The sequence below is a fragment of the Anser brachyrhynchus genome (genome assembly GCF_964034855.1).
Source record: "Anser brachyrhynchus genome assembly, chromosome: 26".
NCBI lineage: Eukaryota > Metazoa > Chordata > Aves > Anseriformes > Anatidae > Anser > Anser brachyrhynchus.
Window position 1 is genome coordinate 5772024 of NC_137719.1, and position 22569 is coordinate 5794592.

General features: G+C 39.4%; 1 protein-coding gene across 11 annotated transcripts in view; it reads left to right on the forward strand.

Annotated features, from left to right (window-relative positions):
- UNC5D (unc-5 netrin receptor D) overlaps positions 1–22569 on the forward strand; it is a 211888-nt gene that overhangs the window by 123463 nt on the left and 65856 nt on the right. For 9 of the 11 annotated variants that reach the window (XM_080568468.1, XM_080568474.1, XM_080568469.1 and 6 more), the window contains 2 exons: positions 14212–14430; positions 21262–21405. In XM_080568468.1, coding sequence (XP_080424594.1) covers positions 14277–14430; positions 21262–21405 — 298 coding nt within the window. In that variant the 5' untranslated portion in view covers positions 14212–14276. Of the gene's footprint in view, positions 1–10771; positions 10888–14211; positions 14431–21261; positions 21406–22569 lie in introns of those variants that run through there. The other 2 variants (XM_080568472.1, XM_080568466.1) reach the window with 2 other exon arrangements.

Genomic DNA, 22569 nt, shown 5'->3' on the forward strand with positions numbered 1-22569 from the left:
TTGGTGATAACTGTGTGATGCGTTCCTTCTAGAGCAATTTTCCTCTTTTTTCTTTTTCCTTCTGTTGCCTAATCTTTTCTTCCCTGTTATGTCCGACTTGAATTCATTTCTTTAATTGGAGAGGGAGCACAGGAATGCATGAGTATGTTTTTGTTTCTGGACTGTCCTTTGGGGTTTTCATCTCAACTGCTGCTTCAGAATTTGAATTATAGTACTTGTGCAGATGGATCGGGCTGCATGCATAGCAGCCAGGAGTAACACTGCTGCTGATGAATAGTGACCAGTCTAGGGCAGGTGGGTTAATGAAGAGCTGCCCAGTCTGCAGTGCCATTATACCAATAGGATGTAAAAGATGTTTCTTTTACTCTTTCCTTTTACTTCTCTCTTTGAGATTATTTCATTTAGCTGTTACAACTGGTTTTTTTTTGTTTGTTTTCTGTTTGTTTGTTTATTTCGTAAAGTATTTGAAGCAGGGGTTACATGAAAAAGTGTATGAATATAAAATTAATAGTCAACTCAGAATTCTCATTAAATTTAATTCCTCTGTCTCTCTAGCTCTGTTTAATTCCTGTAAAATGGGACGAGGAATGGAAATGCTTGCAAACACAAACTAACATATGAGTTTCACTTCTGTATTTTATAAGAATTTGGCAATCTAGTATTCATCTCATCTAAATTCATTCTAATAAATGCACTGTATATTATAGTCAGAATGATGTCTGTTAATACCTCATGTTACATATATTCTTATATTACTAGGTTGCAGTTACATAAGAAGCATTCTTTAGTCCAGTTTTAATTAGATCATTAGGGATTCAAAACACAGTTGCTGAGAATTTCACTGTTGTCTCCACTCTTGACTATTGAGCACCTCAAGATGTGTGTTACAGCAGTGCTCTTGAGCACTGTCAGTATGAAAACAAGAGGCGTATCGTTTAAGAGCTTGCTTTCTTAGAACTGATTTTGTGTCCTAGCTTATGCTTTTTTCAAACGAGCATTTCCATATTGTTGTCTTGGTAATTAAGATAGCCTGAACCCAGATCTCATCATAAGCATATTACCGTCTTCTCTGACAGTATTTTTAGGAGCGGATGAATTAATTTAGGGAGTTATCTTCCTTCTTAGTCCATTTCTTCCAGAAGTTTTATTTCACAGTGCTAGAAGCATATTTGTTATTTATTGACAATATGACTAAAGAAAGAAAGGGTGAGTGTTTGCTAGTGAACAAGCTGTGTAGTGAAGAATCTGTGCTTATTTCATTTATATCTTTTTGTGACTTTACTGTGACTTCTGAAGGAAAATGCTCTTTCACTTCCTTGGGGTGAATTACCAGGGGTAGCACTGGCTATTCTAGTGAGTATGACAAGGACAGAAATATAACAAAAGATGGATACACATAAGTATAACTCTTAGTACAACTTTGGATAAAGTACCTCAGGTCAGGTCCTGGTTTTAATTTACTTCATACACGTATAAAACAGTACCTTTAAATAAGCCCAGATTTGCCCTGTGATTCATGTTTTGTTCCACTTTACTTGTGCATTTGGTAATGGACTTTGGCTAAAAGAGGGAACGGGTGGGAGGAGAAATTCCTCTTGTGTTTGGAATCGTGGTATTGTCTGTTCAGATAGTAACGATTTAAATGCCAATTGACATTTTTCATACTGTAATTTACTTATGACAGTGACTGATATTCGAGTTTGATTCACAGCAAGGTTACTGTGTAAGGCAAAAGAAGAAAACAGATGAAAAATGCCAACTTTTCAAATGGGAAAGATATTGTAGGTGATATTATAATTAGTGCATGTAGGCATAAGAGCTGTTTCTGAACAGAATACGGTCAATACGCTTACTCTCTACACATCCTTCAATATCTTCGTCATCTTACCCCATTTATCACAGTTCCTGTGTAGATAAAAATTCATTTGGGGTTTGGATGGCAGCCTTGTGTTACTTGGGATCAAACCAAGATCCTGCGGGGCTTTAATGCCAAGCCCGGCATTGTCTACACAGTGGTACAGCTTAACTGATCTTAGAGCAAAGAAACTCTAGAATGAGCCTTTTGATTAGGTAGGTTTGGGCTGGCTTCATGGCAATGCACATTGAACCAACCACCTTTTTTCAAGGCTTACCTTGTTACGTAGTAGTACAGGATTTATCTAAATATTAAGTACAAGAGAATAAATTGTGCTGAAGTTCAGCACAAAACCTAAGGTTTCTGTGCTTTCTCAGAGGAGTAAAAGGTAAATGATACTATTGGTTAACATGAAACTTCCAATACAAAAACAAACAATACAAACAATACAAACTTCCAATACAATGTTTTGAAAATATCAGATAGGATCTCCATATGTTTTTTCTAAAGAAGGTTATTTTTATCTGCATTTAAAAACAATAGGACTTGATGTCAATGTTTGCATGTTTACGAAGTGCAGGTTGATTTTTGCCTTGAGGTGTTTTTGTACCAGAATACAAATCCTGCTTTAGCCATGCAAATATCAGTCTCTGGACAAATAAGTATTCCCTGATCTTTCTGCTTTATTGCTTCAAAGGTGGTATATGCTTCTTTCTGTCCTTGGCTCCAATGCAATCGTACGCCTTCAGTGTTTGAGAACATCAGGTCACTGACACCTTTCTTGCTGGAATGTAGGGATGGGAAAGGTTGGATGGACAGCAGCCAGGGAGACTTTCTGCTGAGCTTATAAACACGGCATGAAACAGATACTGCTTATCTTTCCTTTGCTGGCAGCCAAAGAAAAACGTAGACGTGCTTTGTTATGCAACATCTGTCCTCAAGAATTGTGTGCGTTATCATTCTTTGGTGCAGGAAGAATATTTTTTTTCCTCCAACGTTTACAAAAGAAGTTAAACTGACATTTATCTGCAGAACAGCTTTGATGCTGCAGTAGTTTTAAGAGAAGAGCAGTTTGGCATATGTGTGGGTTTTCTTTGCCCCCTCCTTCTTAATATATTATCAGCAGTTGTAATGCGGCAGCCTTATTACTTGCTTACAAACAAAACAAAAACTCTTCTGTAGTCCAGCTTGAAGCAGAATGTGAATAGCTCTGCAGTAAGCATCTCCTCGGCAGTTGAATTGGCAGTTGGGCACATCAAAGCCTTTAGCCTTAATAATGACAATTGATTTGTGAATTGAGTTCGCGGAAAGAGCTCTGGTGGCTCATTCAGTAAATAAAATGCTGCTGTAGCTAAGAATAAGCATTGTACCGCAGGTGTAATTATGAGCTGGGTATGAATTCATTATACTTATTATTGCTGTGCCGCTGAGCTTGGAGTACTTGCATGGGCAGGTACTGTGTTTTGACCCAGGGTTTGATAAGCAGCTACGTTAAGTCAGTAATTGTACTTGGGAGAAATCCTAGTTTACGCTCATCATTTGTGGACAACTTGGAGTTTTTAGTTTCCTTCAGGTTATTTTTTCCCACGGAAGTTAATCTCTTTGATACATCACAGTGCAGCTGATCCAAATTATAATTACAGTCTTGTCAATGAAGGGAGAGTAATACAGCTAGAGTATCTTTTGAACAGTACTAGCAGCTGAATTGCGTCCTCATAATTTCAGATTTCAGGGTGGGACTTGGAATAAGGGCAGTAGATTTAAGCTATTAGAGAAAGTCTGATTAGATTTCGGCTCAAGTATATAAGCAGGTTACTGGTTTTCTCCAATTTACTGGGGCCTAATAAAAATGAGTTGCTGTTATTTAAGAACAAGTTACTTACATCATGATCATTTCCCCTTGCCTTTTACATTAATAAGCACATTAACTTTACCCTAACATCATTCACTTTCTGCTGGTGAATTATACATTATCCTTGAACAGAATCCAAGCAGTTACAAATTTTATATGCTGCACTCTTAGTATCATCAGTAAGATAATTGATTTATTTTTCTAAGATTCTCACAGATGGAAGACATCCACCCTCTTTATATTCATTGTTAGGATGACAATGAGCGTATTGGCTTTTCCTGTTCTAGGTTGGTTCTGATTCATACCCCTTCTCAGTCATAGACACGTACTTTTTACATGTAAACTGGCAATTTAATAAGACTTCAAAAAAGAACTAGGATCAAATATGCTTGTTGGGTTTTTAAACCATTCATGGGACAAAGTGGAGGTTGTTACTGACTTTCAGTGGCACAAGCCCTTCAGAGGAGACCTCGTCCCGGCTCTCAGAAACATCTCCTTTAGGATGCTGCTTAATCTATGATGATTGCTGGAGTGGAAGACCAGTCTGCTAAAGAAATAGCTGTAGCTCTCAATGCAAATGTGAGATACCTAAATACACCAAAATCCAGGCAGAGCTCTCCAGAGAAGCTTTCTTTCACTTTTATATCTCCTGCTTTATCTTGTACTTCTGTGTTAAATTGTAGGCGTGATTTTCTCTAGCTGCCTGCAAGACCTGTTCCACAGTGTAGAAACTGTAAGTAAATATTGACTTTTTAATGGCACCCATTACAGTTGGCAGCCCTTTGAGGCACTTGGAACATCAGTTAGCCGAACAACATTGGTTAATTTATTCAGAGTTCCCTTCTTGTTACCTTAAACAGGCCAATTATCCTAGGCAACAACAGAGCTTTAACCTTCAACATCTTACTTCACCATCTGGAAATACGTGGCTGCGCAGTGAGCCACCAGTGTCCTCCCTCTCTACAACCAGCTGATAAATATTACAAATTTTCGGGAAAGTGATAACATTTCTGTAACTAATACTGCTGCTATTTAAGATAAACTCTGTCTAGTCAGCATGCGATATTAGGTGTTTGATACCTAGGAAGAATTTTAGGTATGTTCTGAGCTCATTGAATAAACTAGTGAGGCCTTGCGCCTTTCAGTTCTGATTGTAGCTAAATCTGCAGTCATTGTCCTCATCCGTGTGATTCTCTTCACATGGATAAATCTGGCATTATCAAGTATTTCCTCACTGCATTTTAAAGTTGATTTTTTTTCTTTTGGTTTGATGTTCTTCACACACTGCATTTTTTTTGTCACAGATTCATCTCTTTAGAATGCTGGAGAATCTTTTTCCTTTAAAGATTTATATTCCTTGCCTACTGCTTAAAGAAAAAAAATCTAGATGTTAAATAAATGTATGAATGTATGAAAGATTCTTCAAGTTTGTAATCCGCTAATCCACTTAATATTTAATAAATGCAATATATCATTTTTATAAATATGTATAACTTAGATATAGATAGGTTTAGAATACATTAGGGATTACAATAGTATACCACATAAATCTCTGTTGGCATAGAAAAGACCAGTAATGTTTTATGAACGTATTAAGCCTCATTGGTGGAAATAAATGTCCTACCCTCCTGCAACCCATTAAAAACGTTGTTTATGGAAAGATGCTTTTACGAATTTCATGCGACTGCGAGTTTCTCGTGAAATGACCAGAGATGGCGCAGCAATGCCAGCTGAACGTTACATTAGAAAGGGAAAGTGGTACTAAGGAAAAAGGCTTATTTTTTTTTTCTTTTTATAAACTGTTTCTTTTTATACTGTCACAGCAAAATTTTGTTGACATCATAGTGTCTTTTTCAAACGGATTCAGTGTGAGAAGGCATTTGGATGATAATGTTGTTACCGTCTTTTTTGGTGAAAAGTGGGGTAAAAAGGGGTTGTTCAGAGAAATACAAGAAATCAGAGCGTTTTAGGAAACTACAGCTTACCTCCCCGGTTTGCGTTTGGAGGCACCCCATGTGTGTTCCTTGTCAGTGAGAAGAATAGGTGGCTCAGACCAACACGTTGACTTGCCTTTCCATGGACAAATGGCGTGCCCATGGGCAGTTATCATGGGGTTTTTGACCGCGGAGCAGTGACTTATTCAAGCAGGCTCCCTCACTTGCTTCCAGCTGTGGCAGGTCACTCTGTCACTCTTCAGGCAGTTCCGCTCACCGCTTTTGAGCCTGTAGATCATCGGTTATGCACACAAGGACTTTCTCTTAGGTGTCTGTTTTATCACTGTTGAAGAAGCATTGAACCTTTTAAACCTTCATAGATGTGTATAGTAGTTATGTAGGAAAGGATTGTTAAAGTGAACAGATACCCAGGCATTTAAATATATGTACACTACTTCGCAGTTGTCTTGATATTGAATCCTGTTACGACAACTTATTCCCATGATTAGGTATGGACTTTCACTCTCCTTTTCTGCTAAGAAGCTGGACACGATGTCATCTAAAGCCTTCTAAATAAGAAGAGAACGGAGTGTGCATCTCAGCATGGTTTTACAAAGTATGGGAACGCAGCTCGGTGGCATTTGGTTCCTAGTCTCGTGGCCTGCTCTCAGTCAGAGTCTGTTTGCAGACTGACTGCTTACCCTTCTGGAAAATGAAATTGATAATATGTACTTCCCAGATTTGTTGTCAGACTTTCTTGATGCATGCAAGATGCTTTAAAAGCAGTGATCAAAGAAACCACTGAGCATTTCAAGCAAAGCATAATGGGGAGGAGAGGAAAAAAAAAAAAAGCAAACAGGTGTAAAACAAATAGTTCCAAGTATAAGCACCCAGCTTGGTATCTAGGCCTATGCACATAGAAAAAGAAATGAAATTCTTTAAAATTCAGATAAGCAGGTTTAGTTTGCAGCTAAAGATTTTGAGCACACTGCTTTTGTGTGATAATATTTTAGATTTATTTCCACAACTTATTGCACATTCATTTTTTGGAGTTTTCATTGCAGAAAATTGCCAGGAGGAATGGATTTTGTCTTCCTTCAGCTGGCAGAACAATTTTCCACCTGTCACCCAAATATTTGATGAGAAGGATTATGGTACAGCTGCTGTAAGTTTATACTTTATATCCATAGGAAGTAAGAGGGTCTGATGAAACTAATACACTGATATCATAGGGTGGTTTGCTGAGACGTGTGTACTGCACTTGTGACTTTCAACATGTGCTGAAAACGTAGGAGACCCTGGCTGCTAAGATGTGAAATAAAAAGTGATCGTGGTCCTATAGCATGTTCTTAAGGAATCCTTGATTTCCCACCAGTGCTCCCTTTGTTCAGAGGAACACCTATCCTTTTAAGTGCCCAAGATGGTTACAGCAGCATGGGGGTTTCCACTTCCACAGGCAAGTTTTTCAAGTACCAGTAGGCCTTGTACCCCATCGGGGTTGCCAATCTCATGTGCACAGCAAGAAGAATTGGAGGGGGTCCTATGTGTAGCTTTTATTTTGTCCATAAGCTTTTATTTCAGCTTCCCCACGAGATGGCATCCTACGGGGTGTGAATTTTTGGGACGTCTCTTAAAAACATAGGTGGCAAGTGACACAGACACTGAACTTAAAAACAGAAGAAATGGTCCTTTGTAGGGTAGGTTAATATCCAGCATAAAGAGTTGTTTTATTGGGTTCTGTTAACAAAGGCCTGTAATCTACTTGCTCCATGACCGAATTCCATGAAAATAACAACTTTTGTGTTCTTAGTCTTTATTACTCCTGGGTATATAAGCGTCATCAAAAAGTCCTATTTGTTAGGTACTTAATTTTGAAGTCGTGAGTTTTGCTACAAGGTTCAGTCCACTCTGGAAATCGAGTAGAAATAATTTAGCTGTCATATGTTTTTTACCTGCTGAGAGCCTTCACTGTGATATTAGATTGATCATGGAGGATGATTCTGGGTTTGAATTTCTTTGATTTTATCTTGTGCTTCACAGCCCTGAAAACTACAGTTAGCATACACACAAAAAAGAGAGAACTGGTGCAAATATATATTGTTTTTGTTTGACACTTCCAAAGGTATTTTTATTCAAAAGCAAGTTCATCTGCTTGACAGTGTTCCTGTTCTCTGTGCCTTGGTGTCACAGTAACACACGGAAACATAACCCAAAATACTCTGCTAGTTCATGTGTATCTGACTTAATTATTGCAGTGCCTGGTTCATTAAGCATTATCCTTCAGTGAAGCACTAAAGGGCAGCTGGGCAGGTATTGTGTTGCAATGGAAACTTACCTTAACTGCATTTTCTTATATCGAGACATTAGGATGAAAACTTGCCTGAATTCTTAGGTCATGACATGCGATACGCACCTGCTCAGCCACACCCTGTGCCATGTGCACATTAGAGAGGAATAGATGGACGCAAGGTACTTTCACAGGAATCTCATTGATTTCCACTGGTGTCATGCTGCTTCCTATAGATTAGGTTGTTGTAAATGCATGGCGGCACTGGCATCTTTGCACTACCGCTGTATCAGTCTCTGCAGACTTGCACTGACACTGTTTTGTTTTGTTTTCATATCAGAAAGTAATTTTGGTTCAAACATCAGTGGCATCTTTATGTTTTTCTACTTTGATATTTTATTAGTATCTTATACTCACAGGGTATTGTCCTGGCAACCTAATTATGATTTCAGGCCCTGCTGAAATGAGAAGGGAACAAACGTCTTGGTGGAGATAGAAAAATGATCCTAAATATTTGTTTATGATGTATACATGCATGCTTCGGCTCTAATTACCTGTTCGTATGCCTCAAGGTGCTTCACATATCTTACAACCTTTGGTTCAGCCCAGCAGTCCCAGGGGGTTCTTAATTCCCTACCTTGACTTGCCGTGAAGTTTCCTTCTAATATTGTCCAGTTTTTGTAGCATGGTTTATTACCAAAAGAAAGCAGACTATGCTTAATCAGATCACGTCAACAGTGAAATAGGATGAGATTCCCACAGAGCAATGTCCAATTGAATTAAATCCAAGTTTGTTTAATCCATTTAAACCCCATATGGATTTTTTTACAGGCATTGTGGGAAAATTTGTAGTGAAAAGGTTTACCCACACTAGTTCTCACCTGTAAACGTAGCGTGCTTATAGGTGCGTAAGTACATTTTCTTTCTGAAGGCATTCTTCCCAGACTGTTTTTAAGACATTCATTTCTGGAGTTAAATATTGATCATTAAAGCAAATCATTGTCATGTGGAATCTGCTGGAAAATAACAAATATTGAATGTGTCTGAACATAAGCAGTACTGCCTTCCTTACCTTGGCATCTGAAATGCACAATCAAGGTGTGTGCAGACTTGCTTATTAATAAAGCTAGGCCTTGGACTGTGTTATGCAATTGCAAAAGAAACAAGGAATTCAGTTAAAAGCATAAAAAGCATTTTCAAGTATTTCTGTAAGTTTAAAAGTTACGTCTTTGGGGAATATACTGAAGTAGGAAAAGCAAATAAAAAAGGCCGTACAGTAAGTGCTCCGTGGCACTCACGCTCATTAAGTAGTTCTGTATCATTTACCAGTGGCGCTGAGTAGGTAATAATTGGATTGCCCTTCAATGTATAGAACTTAAAGAAAAATTATGCAGTGAACTCATCAGCATGCATGTTTTACTACTGACCGCTCTCACCGTTGCCTGTATTGTCAATCTTTGCTAAATACCATGTCCCCGTAGGCTTTAGTAAATCCGTGTACTAGAGGAAGTAACAGAGGCATTAAAGGATTTCATGTGGACAGCAAAATCGTATTTCCTACAATGTCTGAGTAAAAAAAATCACATTTTTGCGTACGGGAGAGGGTCAGGTGGTTAAAGTAATGTAGGCAGATCGCACCTACGTTGCTTTTCTGACTGAAGAACGGCTCCAGTTTTGTTACAGAAGCCGCTCCGTGCATAAGGCATTTATGTACTCCGTGGTAGGAATTTTTCATCTTCTGGTTCTCCTGTAAAAATGAACGCACTTGAAGATGACAGTTGTCATTACTTACATCTGTAGTAAATAACAAACACACGAAAGGTGAAGAAAGAAGGTGTCTAGAAGTTCGGTTTTGGTCATCACTAATTGTCTTCTGATTCAAATAGGCAAGTCCAGGTCTGGCAACAGACAGCAGTTTTCTGCATTGCCCAGGGGGTTAGGCCTGGCGTGCAGAAGACATCCAAGAACCTCATAAGGAAGCCAAACGGTAATGCCAAGATTTAGAAGTTCAGGGGACCTGGATAAAGGAAGCAATATATATATATATATTAATTTCCAGCAAGGTACCTGGCTTGTTTGGGACACTTCTATACTTTTTTTTTTTTTAATGTGGAAAGGTAAAGCTACTTACTTATTTTAAAAATTGATTTTTAATTTGGAAAAAAGTCTGGGAAGCATGATTTTTCATTGTTTCAAAATTTTACTGTAACATTTAAATTTTATCCTAATCGTATTTGAACTGCTGAAGGATTCATCTCTATCAAGATTTTAAAACGTGATCTGACAACTAACAGCAGTATATTTATTTCACAGAAGAATTTTGTTTTTTCCTAACTCTCCTTTTTTTTTTCTCATTTCTTTTTGTTTCTATTATTGTCATAAAAAGATTTAAAGTCCCTATTGGACTAGTGTGCAGATCATAAAACACAAAGCACTTCCTGAAAGGTAATTTTCCAGGAATGAAAAATATAAGAATTGTGTTTGATAGTTTGGTCTTCTGTCATTCACTGTTGTATTAAAACAGCCAATTTTCGATAACTACGAATGGCCTGGATCTTGAAAACCGACAGTTATAAATTAAAAGCCTTAATAACTGGAAATCAAAACCTGTATAAAATTCCAGTAGGCCTCAGATAAATTTTAAAACAAATTAGGGTACAGAAAAATGATGCACAAAAGAAAGATGCATTACATTAAAAACCACAAGTATTAAGTACACTTGAGGAGAGGTTTTGCTTTGGTCAGCAGCTGCTCTAGTTATCTCCGCTAATGCAGTATTTATCCTGAAATGCACGTATATTTATATAACATTAGCAATAGCCTTCTAAATAATATTTTTTTAGGACCTGACCGTGGGATTTGTTCTACCTGGTTACGAGTGGGCAGCGTCTGGTTCTTAGGATGTCAGAACGTCAATTTGGGCATTGTCTTCCTTCAATTTAGCATTGATGTGTTCAAGGTCTGTGACAGCTCCTGTTGTTTAAGTATTTATTGGGGTTGGGTGGGTGTGCTTGCATATATGTATGTACGCTCCTAGAGACACAAAAGCAGTGTTTTTATCCTGTGTTCTGGAATGCTGGATTTCTGCAGTTTACCTCCAAGAAGCGTAGCTCTGAAGCAATGAATTGCATTCAGTTCAAGTGATCAGTGAGGGAGGTGAGCTGTGTGAGAGAGATTTGGCTGGTTTGATGCATCTTCCTGTGTCAGCTAAGTACTTCTAAATTTTTTTTAAAGAGAGTTGGAATGTATCATCGTAATTTGTCTAATCTTGCTTTGCTACCGATTGCAGTAGCCAAATTGTTTAGAACTTAAACGTGAAATAACATCTGGGGACAAACACTCCTTTCTTTAGTCTCTGTTCCCATAATTTTGCCCTCCCTTGGAGGTTACACAAGGCTGTTGTGTGACCTCCCGTTCACACAGCATCGAGACGGGCAGATTGAAATCGAGAGACCAGTCGTGGTGGTGGTCTTGAGGAAATTGCCCATCGCCTTGAAAAGGTGGGGCTCACTAGGGGGCAATGCCAGTATGTCGGAAGTCACCCTCTAACAGAGCTGCAAAAGTACAGGGAGAGGGATGTAGCAAATTTCACTTCTGCTGGTACTCCAGTATGATTCAAAGAACTTCAGTACGCTGAAGGACCTCGTGTAGCTGTACTGCAGCACAGCAGCTAGTGGAATCGGAGTAGTTTCTCCCTGAACATCTGGATTTCTCAGCTCTGTCACGCCTGCATGCACATTTGGAGTTTGATGATCTGGTAGGTAATATCGGAAATGGAAGTACATCACGGCAGTATCTGTTACTGAAGACATTTGGGGTAATCACAGGACACCACTGACTCAGATGGCTGGCAATGAATCCATGAGCATCTCGTGATGGACAGCTTGTACAAGTACTACGTTTTTGTTACTAATGGGTGTACTGCGGGCTTTGACAAGAAGCATTTCAGAGATCAGACTTAATGGTGATTTTATTTTTAATGCATTTATTTGCTGTACAGATGTTTGAGGAGATAGTGTGGGAAACATATTTCTGCTATAAAGTCTTCTGGTTTATTCTGTGGTTTTAAGATTTGTAAAGCCCTCTGCAATCCCTCACTGAGGAGTTCTGTACAAGTCTAACCTTTCTTTAGCATGACAAACTTTCCTTGTAGAGATTGGTAAGAATATATAACTTGGAGATTAAAAATGGAAAGGCTTCAAGGCTGGAAAGGAGTCCTTGCTAGCAGGGGATGCAGGATGGATGAAAAGAAAAGCAAGAATAAAGAAAAAGGTGGCCCTTGAAAGTGAAGTTAAAAAATCGCATTTTTTTAATCCAACTTCACTTTTGCCATCAGTAAACTGTTAACAAATGGACATGAGAAAGGATATGCATTCTCAATAACTGATAAATTTCCTGCTGGAGCTGTAGTTAAATATGAAGTAGCTCTTGCTCAGTGTGTGATCGTACCTGTTCCAGTCCCTGGGAGCTGTAGGCACTGCATCACCTCTGTCCATCAAATGTTATTTTACAATCTGTTGGTTTTAGGTGCTCCTCAGTAACATGTTAGCAATGTAAAGCCATAGTGTTAAATCCTGACCCCACTCGCGAGGAGAATTATGCCCTTAATTTCAGTGCAGCTGGGATTTCGTCCTTTGTGTCCTACCCTAAGTAGCAAATTTAGTGGGATAACGGTGGTCATTGTAAGCTCTCTGGCTAAATGAGTCCTTATGAGATGATCCACCATTCTTCCTCCACACGGGCTTCTTGCTGCCTTGTGAAGCACTCAGATATTGATGGGAGCTTGGGATTTCCATGCCTCTCCAAAAATCTCATAATGACATTTTTGTTATTTCCTATAAAGCATGGGTTTAATAAAGCCTGCAGGGACTCAGTATTACTGAAGATTGACAAGATGGAAATTGGCATAAATGTTCAGCAGTAAAATGCTAAGAATTACGATAATATTTTATAAAGTACACTGAAAATGTAGTTTAAAACATTGGGCCCATTTGAAAAATGGAACCCTCTTGAGTTTATTTCAAAATCATAATCATCTCACAGCACATACGCTGGGTATATTTTTGCATGCAGATATACAGTGCTAAACGAGAGATGTATTTTTAAGAGAAGTAACAAAATATATTCACTATTCTATAACCTCCTAGACCTGTGACCATTTTTAGACTTACTTATTTCATTATAAATTACTTTTTGTCTAACTTCATCTCATTATTTTTGGTTAAATCACATATATATTGCCATCGGCTGTTCTGTCTCTGATACTCTATGCCCTCCATCTGCATACAGACTGCGTCCTCCTCTGTTGCCATTTGGCTGTACTGTATGTGCTCAGTAATTTGGAATCTTCCTTCATAAATTGATTTATTTTTTGCTGCTGTTCTCTGAATTTTCTCACAAAGCTGACAAACTGCTGAGACGAATCCCAGTGTTGCTAAAAATCAATGGGATGTTTCTGATTTTCACACAGGATCTAGGATTTGACTCAATTAGAAGAGTTGCAGTGAGGCAGAGCTTGTGTTTGAGTGTTTCTGTGTTCATGTCTAAGCACAGAAATCGGAACATGTAGGCTTGCACAGTGCTGACTGCACGCCTTTGGATCCTCCTGCCTGTGCTGTAGGCTGAGAAAGCTCACCATCTTGCAGGTTCTAGCCCTACAGAAACCACTTTTCCACTTTTATATCATCTGAAAGGGGCTGCAGTAAATGGGATCAGTGTAAAAGCATATTGAAAATTTCCTCTAAGTGGGTATGAAATCGCAGTTTGCTTATTCCACTGTTGGAGTGCTACAGTAATGCTGTTCATATCAATATATTTCTCTGTGGTTAGCACTCTGATCCCTGTTAAATCTGCAGCAACTGTGTAAAAGAAATTACATTTAGCGTTTGAAAGAAAGGAAAGGTTGGTAGTTAAGGCTCTGGACCGTTGCTTAAAAGGATAAGGTTTAGTTCTACTTCCTCCACAGGCTTTTTGTGTGACCCTAGGTGACCCACTTAATCGTTCTGTGCCTCAGTTTGCCATCTGTAAAAATGGCATTAGTGATGATACATTTTTCTGAAGCTTTGAATTTCTTGACAGTTCTTGCATTTAAATTTTTATTTTTGTGTATGTATCTGTCAAATTCCTTGTAAAGCACAATCCTGGCAACTATCAAGTTCTTCAAGTTTTTCTCCAATAAAATTAGTTTCTAATAAAATACAAAATGGTTTCCAGTCAATTAAACGAGATGATACAAAGATGGAACAACATGAAAAATGTGTATTTTCCTTTCCTTCCCTTTCAGGAAATGATAACAGTGAAGCCCTTCCAGAGTCTATCCCATCTGCTCCTGGAACTCTGCCTCATTTTATGGAGGAACCAGATGATGCCTACATTATAAAAAGCAACCCCATTGTCTTACGCTGTAAAGCCATGCCAGCTATGCAGATTTTCTTCAAGTGCAATGGTGAATGGGTCCATCAAAATGAGCACGTGTCGGAGGAAAGCATGGATGAGACCACAGGTAAGGGCTGATGTGTCCTTTGGAAGACAGAAGTGAGTGCGGCGTCTCCCAGCAATATACAAACCAGAGCAAGGTACAGCAGAGCACATGATGCACAAACAGGAGCACTGGGGCTTGTTGCAGGGCATGTAGTTACAGGCTTGCACGAGCTGAAGGAGTGGGACCAGACACAAATTCAGAAGTCCTATGACAGTGCCAGCTCTGCTCAGAGCACAGCCAGTAGGCCGTGCTAGCGGGCGCAGAGCAGCAGCCTAAGTTTACTGCCGGGCTACCGCAGCAGCGTGTTTTGGTTGGCTCCATGTGTAGGTAAAGACAGATTGTGTGTGCTTGTGCTGCACTGCGTAGACACAGCTTTGTGGAGATGGGAGAAGAAGTTTCCCAAATGCAAATGGAAAGGAGTGGGTGGGAGAGGGTAGGAAAAGGTCAGACCTGAAAGGCGGAGAAGGGGAATACAGATCCCAGCAGAAGAGACATACTATAACTGGGGAGATGGAGGGAATTAAAGTGACTGAAGACGCAGGAGGTGTTGCACAGAGACAGTAACAAGTTGCATATGCACCACCACCTTTTCCAAATGGAGACACAGGGCTACCATAGACAGAGAGCTTTCTGTAAGAACATAACAGTTTTTAGAGGGAACTTCTGTGTGTTTCAATGGCGTAATTTGTAGTGGGAAATACAAGCAGGAAAGAACGATGCTTTTATGAAATTCCTGTCAGGATGAACCCCAAAAACCAATGGCAACATCAGCGTATTGCATGACTTGACATTTACCTTCACCCCCAAGCATTGATAAGTATTTGGTAAGTAATGAAGTTAAGCAGGAGAAATCGATTGTGTAAAAGTGTATATCTAAACAAAGAGAATAAGAAGGGAGAAAGTTGAAAATGATCAACAGATTTTATCATGCCTCCTGCACACCCTCTATCTTTTCTCATTTAGAAGCATCTTGATAAGTATTGCAAACCAATTTAATGCTGCACCGTCTTGTAATTTCACAATTCAGTTTTGTTATTGCTTTCCTCCCCTTTTTAAATTCCAAGATTGCTAGGCAACTCCAAGTATTGGAAATAGCAGCGTAGGCATAACATCCTCTCTATCAATATAAGAAATTCCTTTTGAGAGGAAAGAAGCTGTTTTAAAAAGAAGATATGTCTCCTAAAGTGACAGTGGTGTTTGGAATTCTTTTTAAGCGACACATTCTGAAGAAATTTCATCTTAACAGCTTTTTATAAATGCTAATCTGGATGAATTTTAATTTTTACAGTTACCTTTTCAAAAAGAATTTAATAGGTGAAACCTTTACTTCTAAAGGCAATGCTGAATCAATGTAGAAGAAACGTCCACCCTAAGTGTTTTCCTTCCATATGGTTAATGAAAATCCGTCATGTGAATACTGCAATTACGTTTTCTAAGCCTTGGATTAATAACAGAATGAAAAAAAGATAAAGCAACTTTAGGTCTTTGTTTTTTAAGTGTGGTGGGGTTTTTTGTTGTTGTGTTGTGTTTTTTTGTTTGTTTTTTAACAAAACCAGTAACGTTGAGTTTTGAGACGTGGAGGCACAGGCTTAGCAAATGAGATCTAAAATATAAATGCTGCAGGTTTTAATTTAGCCCAAGGACAGAGCTACCCCTTAAAGTATTGTTATTTGAGCAGTGTGTGGTCCAGACAGATCAGGGGGTTTGTGTGTTCTGAAAGCTACCGCAGTGGTCCTTAGAACACAGAAAGGGAGGTAAAGGCTACAGTGTAATGTTGAAGGACAATCCTGGATATTCTCTCCCATGATGTATCCGCATCCATAAATTATTTTAGAACTCTTCCCCAGTCTTCAGTAAACAGCAGACTTGTTTTTTGTTGTTTTATTTTTGTTGTTGTTGTTTTTTGTGGGGGAGAATAAATATGCATAGTGGCAGTGCCCTCATTTCTGGAGTCAAATCTGAGCATAAACACGTCTGTTACCAGGCACACGCAGTGTTCTGCATGCTGCGTGGGCTCCGTTTGTGAGAAGCTGCACTCGAATTTGCGCCACGAATGGTGCCTCTGGTTAAAGGGAGCGCTCCGGTGTGTTCACCAAAAGGAGGTCACACTAAGTGAAAAGGGGTCTGTCCTTTTCCATTCTTCCACTGTTTGTTATGTGATGACAATTCAGAGAGGAAGCTTTGGAGAGGGGTGAAAAATAGCAACAACAAAAAAGAGGAAACTTAATGCTGACTGCAAGAAATGTATCTTAGCATCTCTGCCAGCATGCTCTTGGCCAAGTGTATGCAAGAAGTACTTGGCAGTGGTACTTGAAGGCACACTGTTGCTGATGGATTTTACCTACAGCTTGTTATTGTGTATTTCTAAAAGGACAGGAAGGACAGCTGCTGGCAGGCAATGGGCATATTTTATCATTGTGATGAATATTAAATGCAATTTCACAAGCTACTATTTTCATAGGGGAGAAATACGAATCTTAGAGGGAGACAGGACTCAATATGTTAATTTGAAAAACAGGAGCAGCACAAGAGGACAGATGTAGTTTTTGTAATTTTGTAAAGTCCTTGTTTAAACACTAGGTCCTGACACATGCTGAGGATGTACAAGGGTCCTGGTGGGCCTGAGGAGCTTGCACTGAAGTCTGTTGTGGCTTTGCTGCTGTTGATGCAGAAGGTCCAGGCAGGCAAGCCAACACATACTATGACTGTGATGGATCCAGGTTCCCAACTCTGTGCTGTCACAGTCGATTGGTCAGTTAGAGACCAAGTTATTTCATCTTCTCCCTTGCTTCCTGAACTGCAGAAAGTAGTAGTCTGCCTTTTTTTATTTATTCCATAAATGTAGCAGAACAAGAACTTTGCTCACTCTATATACTTGGAAAGTAAGAGCCTGAGCTACTAGATGCTACTGTGATAAAAAAATAATAGTTATGGTTTGACTCATTTTCTGTTTTTGTTTGTTTGTTTGTTTTTTGGTTTTTTTTTTAATCTCAGAATTAGTTTACAAATATTTCAACTTTTGATTTCGCCACAGGATCAAACCTGCTAAGAGTAACTAGAGTTTTCTTGTCTGATAAAGAAAAGGATTACAGCAATAACTGCTGTCAGCGTTTTTCTCATTTAAACAAATAAAGCTGACAAATGCTGAAGTTCTGTGCAGCTCTGTTATGTTTAGTACATGGAGAGCAATTATTCATCTGCTGCCAGCATTAGTCTATCTGCAGCTAAACCATCCAGCAGTGCAGAAAGCTTATTAGCATATCAGTACCATAGTCATAATTTTATATTCTGCAAGGCTGTACCGTGTAACAAAAGATGATGGTTATAATTTGCACAATAATTTAAAGGGTTGGACTTGCAGTGCTTATTAGAGTTTTACAAGTTACAGGTAAAATGTTGTTTGTGTTTATGATGTGCCTGTTTTTCATTTGCATGGATTTTTCGTTCTGTGTCATTTCCTATGAACAATTTTTCTGGCCTTTCTTGAGATGCAGAGGGCAGGTGAATATATCTGTTGATAAAATATAGTGATGATGAAGGAAGAATATATGCCTCTGTTCCCAGTAGATTTGCTCTCCATAGTTGTTTCTAAAACAAATGAAAATATGTGTACTTTCTCCATAAACAACACCTAACTTTCCCCAAAGACTAGATGTTCTCCAGAGGTCCCTTCCAACCTCAACAATTCTGTGATTCTCCTATTTCGGATGCATCAATTTTGTGGATTGGGAACCAGGGAGACCTTTGCAAGGGCCTGGATTCCTACCTGTCCCCCTCTCAAACCTTGGACCCCCAGCCCCTCACAGTCATGTGCTGTTTGGTTGCCTGATTCAAAGCACGTTAAGCATTGCTTCAGAAAATGCAGGCTTATCTGTACTAATTAATGTGTCAGTGAAAGGAAGCGCTGGGCTGGAGAATATTCTACCTTAACAAACGTGAAGCAGCAGGTGCCTGTATTCAGTGATGACTGCTCAGAATTTTACAGTAGCAATGAGCCTAGAAATGGCTTTTGCTCGTACACGTGGTGATTTTTCTGGTTGGCATCAGGGAAGGTTGTGTTGCTTGCACCAGTAAGCTGTATAACAGGTAGTTCTCAACTCCTCATTTCCATTCACTGCATCCAAAAATTCCTGGAGTACCTCAGAAATTGAGAGAGTTCGGAAGACAGACAGTGCATCGTAACCGGGTGGGGGAACGGTAGCACTGTCAGCAAGGTTGTGCTTAACGGCTGGTGACAGGGAGGATTTTCTTCCCCAGGAAGGTGCTACTTAGAGGTCATGGTGGGAATAAGCTGATGGCAGGGTGGGAGGTGAGCTAGATGTGCTCAGGTCCAGCAGGAGGCTGAGTAAACTCAGTAGGCCGCAGCACCTTCACAGGAGTGTACAGGGCAGCCGTGGGTGTGTGGGCGGCAGAGACCCACTGATACAGGGCACACGGGTGCACAGAAGTGCGTGTCAGGTAATTGAATGCCGGACAAGCGATTCCCGACTGAGACAGGCCGTTGTAGAAAGGTCAGTATTTGTCAGGGACTAATCATTTTTCATCCTTGTCAAAGAAGTCTTTAAGTAGATGGGTTGCAACCTTGTTGGACATGGCTGCAAATTAGCTTGGAGTTGGAGGCTCTGGAGCTTGATGCTTTGTAGCTTGGACTGAGATGATCCAGGGATTGCACACAGCTTCATTTGTCAGAGCTTACGCTATCAAGAAAGCGTGTGTCTGTCAGGGTCGTACAGCAAGGTGGGACATGAAATATTCAGCCAGTTGAGGCCTGCTGTGGTCCACGTCCCGTGCACCAGGACTCAGATGTTCTTTAACGGAACTTACTGTAGCTGCCGTTATCTTTAACCTCTAAAGATCGCTCTACAAAATGGTTGCATGGCTGAGAATTCGAGGATTCATTGCTGTCAGAGCAGCCTGGATGTTTAAATTGGGATGGTGTACTTTCAGCATACATTTTACAGTCTGTGTCAGCAAGGAGAGGAGCTTCTGACAGACCTGCTGAGCTCCAGGCGCGAGGTTTCGTTCATAATGGCTTGTTTTCATCCTGACAGAAAACAAAAGGGATTTTTTGTAAACAATTTTGAAAAATGCATCAACATATTTTTTTAAAAAAAAGCACAAATAAAAACAACCAGGAAACCTCTGTTTGCTTATTACAGAGTGAATAAATATTTGAGTGACTAAAATGATTATTGAGTCAACTTAGGAAGCTGTCACAGGTTTGGCCATATCTTAAGGTGTTATTGTGAAATGTGACAAGCCAAACAGGATAAATGAAAAGAAATAAAAATGTCCTTTGCCTATTGCTGAAAATGTAGCAAAAATTTTGACTTGCTTTGTAGTATTTAAAGCTCGTCTGACCTTCCCCAGCCCTCTTCCCTGAGCATCCCCAGTGGGCCTCATCTCTCTTGTTTACCCAGGGAACAAGCTGACTTCCCGGTGCCTTTCAGAAGTGAAATACCCAGCTGTTAATGATGCCTGAGATTAAGTAGAAGCCAATTTTTATGGAGTGCAGGTTTAGAAATTTCTTGCTGCTTTATAAACTTCACAGGCATGAAATATTTTAAGATTGAGTTTTCATTCATTTCCAGTGAAGGGGAAATAAGTATCCTGGGACTGCACCAGAGGAGAAAAAGAAGAAAGTAGTAGGCATGAATTCTTTCAATTTTCAAATTAATGTTTTTCCGACTAGCGCTTTTAAATGATTCTTAATGCCTTTTAACCCTGATTTGGATTATATTTCCTCTCCCCAACACTGTCGTACAAAGGAGCTGCAGACATGGCAAACATCCCAAGCATGTAAAATAAAGTGTCAGGCTTACAAGACTTTGGTCTTTGTTGTCTTGTATTTACCTGCAAACTTTGACAGAAGCAAATGCTTCTGGTCTGAAGGGCAACACTGCTAAATTTCATCTGTGCTTAGGAGGTTATAAAAATGGTGGCAGGCTAAGAAAAAGCACAAGGCTTTCCCCATCCTTACTCCCGGCTAGCCTTCATTATTCCATTAGATCCTTCTCTCAGTTCTCTAGGTGAAACTGATTTCCACCTTGGGAAAGAGATAGGCATTCATTTTAATAAACAAGCAAGTTTGCAGTAGAAAACCAACAGTGCACTGCAGATGAATTCAGCAAGGCTCTGCTTTAGGAAAGAAATGGTATAAAATAAGTCAGGTGCCTCTCTGAGGTTATAAATGCTTCTTTTTGTGAAAGCTGAAAAAAAAAAAAAAGGCAAGGCTTCACTTTTGAAGCTGGATCCCTTGGTTCCTGTGGCAGAGTAGCAGAGGACCATCTCCATTTGTGAGATGTGCCGTTTATTTTCTCTCATCTTTTCTAACAACTTCCAGACTGTACTGGCTTGAGCTTAGCTTTCCCCATGCTGCACTTGTAGGACAAAGCTTTTCTCTCTTGTGTGAGGAAACGGCTGGAACTGAGGCTGGAATTCAGTGGGGCTTTTATTAGTTCCTGGCGTGCAGGGGTAGTTCTGGGTGGGCCTACTGGGGTACTTGGGAAAGGTTTTCAAGGTCACTAAGAGTTAGGTGGAATACAGTTTTATTGCATCTTATAAAAATCCAAATAAGCATTTGGGAGAAAAAGGCACAAGATAAAAGGTTTCTGAAGTGTTACATTCTTGCAAAGACCACAGTGGGTGGGTAATTCTTTTAACCCAGTGCATTGTGACCTATTCAGCTTTTAGGATTTAATTAGCAGTCGTATGTCATTATCAAAGTAATTAGAGCTTTGCCTTGATTTAAAATGGAATTGTTTAATTAAAAGAAAAGGTTTGGCTAACCGTAGCTTTAAGCCCAAGTAAGATAGCCTGTATTGGCTAATTTTCTGTATCTTTCCCCTTCAGGCTTGAAAATTCGAGAGGTGTTCATCAACGTGACGAGACAGCAGGTGGAGGACTTCCATGGGCCAGAAGATTACTGGTGTCAGTGTGTTGCATGGAGCCACCTAGGGACCTCAAAGAGTAGGAAGGCATCTGTCCGCATAGCCTGTGAGTAAATGTTCTGCTATTCTAGGTTTTGTAAGGCATGGAAACATGCTGTTCTTTTAGGGTTAAATACGTATTGATATCACTGAGGCACTACTGTCTTTACAAGTGCTCACTTTGACATACCATAGAAAAGCATACTATTTTTTGTGTATTTTTTTCTTTTCTTTTTTTTCTTTTCAGAGATTTCTTTTATTTTAATGTGGATTGATTGATTTGCATTTACGCTCAGCAAGTCTGTTTCTCTCAGAGGTTCCGCCTGGATCGCATACTCACAGTTTTATAACAATGCAATATAATAAAAGAGGCTAATGCAAATTGAAAACTCCCTGAAAAGTGCCCTTTTGCTCCACATAGGCAAGACGGGTGTAAAACGTCTGGAAAACCATTTAACACTAATACGCTTTGTATAAAAAATGCAAAAATACGCTAGAATATTTTGTAGCATGGTATTCTAAATTTAATTTTCAACATCAAAGCATGTTTTGGTTGTCAGGTATGATAAGATGTGGGGACAATGAGATGAAGGTAGGAAAAATTGGGTAATTCTAATCAGTGGAGGAAAAATGTTAAGCTTTAAATAAAAGCACTGTAGATTAATTAAGAGTTATGATGAGCAGGGGGAACAGTTACTTGGTTTAAACTCCTTTAGCACAAAAGACAAAATTTTTTAATATAACAGGGAGCAGAGGACAACTGTTTCCCCAGATGGAAAGTGTTCAGACTCAGTCTATCTCTGTTCTTCATATCTGAAGTACTATGCTGTAGTGTTATCACTCTCAATCAACGATTCATTATCTGAAAAAAAGATGGAATGGAAAATGCAATAAATGCCATCATAGTAAGAGGGACATCAAAGGACAGAACCCAAACACAATTGTTATTTTGAGACTGTGGAGATACTTGAAGACTCATCCAATTTTTACCCTGCAATTAGATCTGCTGCATTGTTCTAACAGAATCAGAGCCTGAAAGCATCCTTTTGCAGCACTGCTGCTAGCAGGAAATTACTTTCCCCCAGTCTGTTGTGAACCCTTTTTCCTTTAAATCACCACTTCAGGTCTTTATAGACCTAGTCCCAGGAAATGATGGCAACACGCTGCACAAAGATGGGAGAAATGCTTCTTGGGAGGGAATGGGAACGCAGGGGGAGGTCTCGGTGAGTCA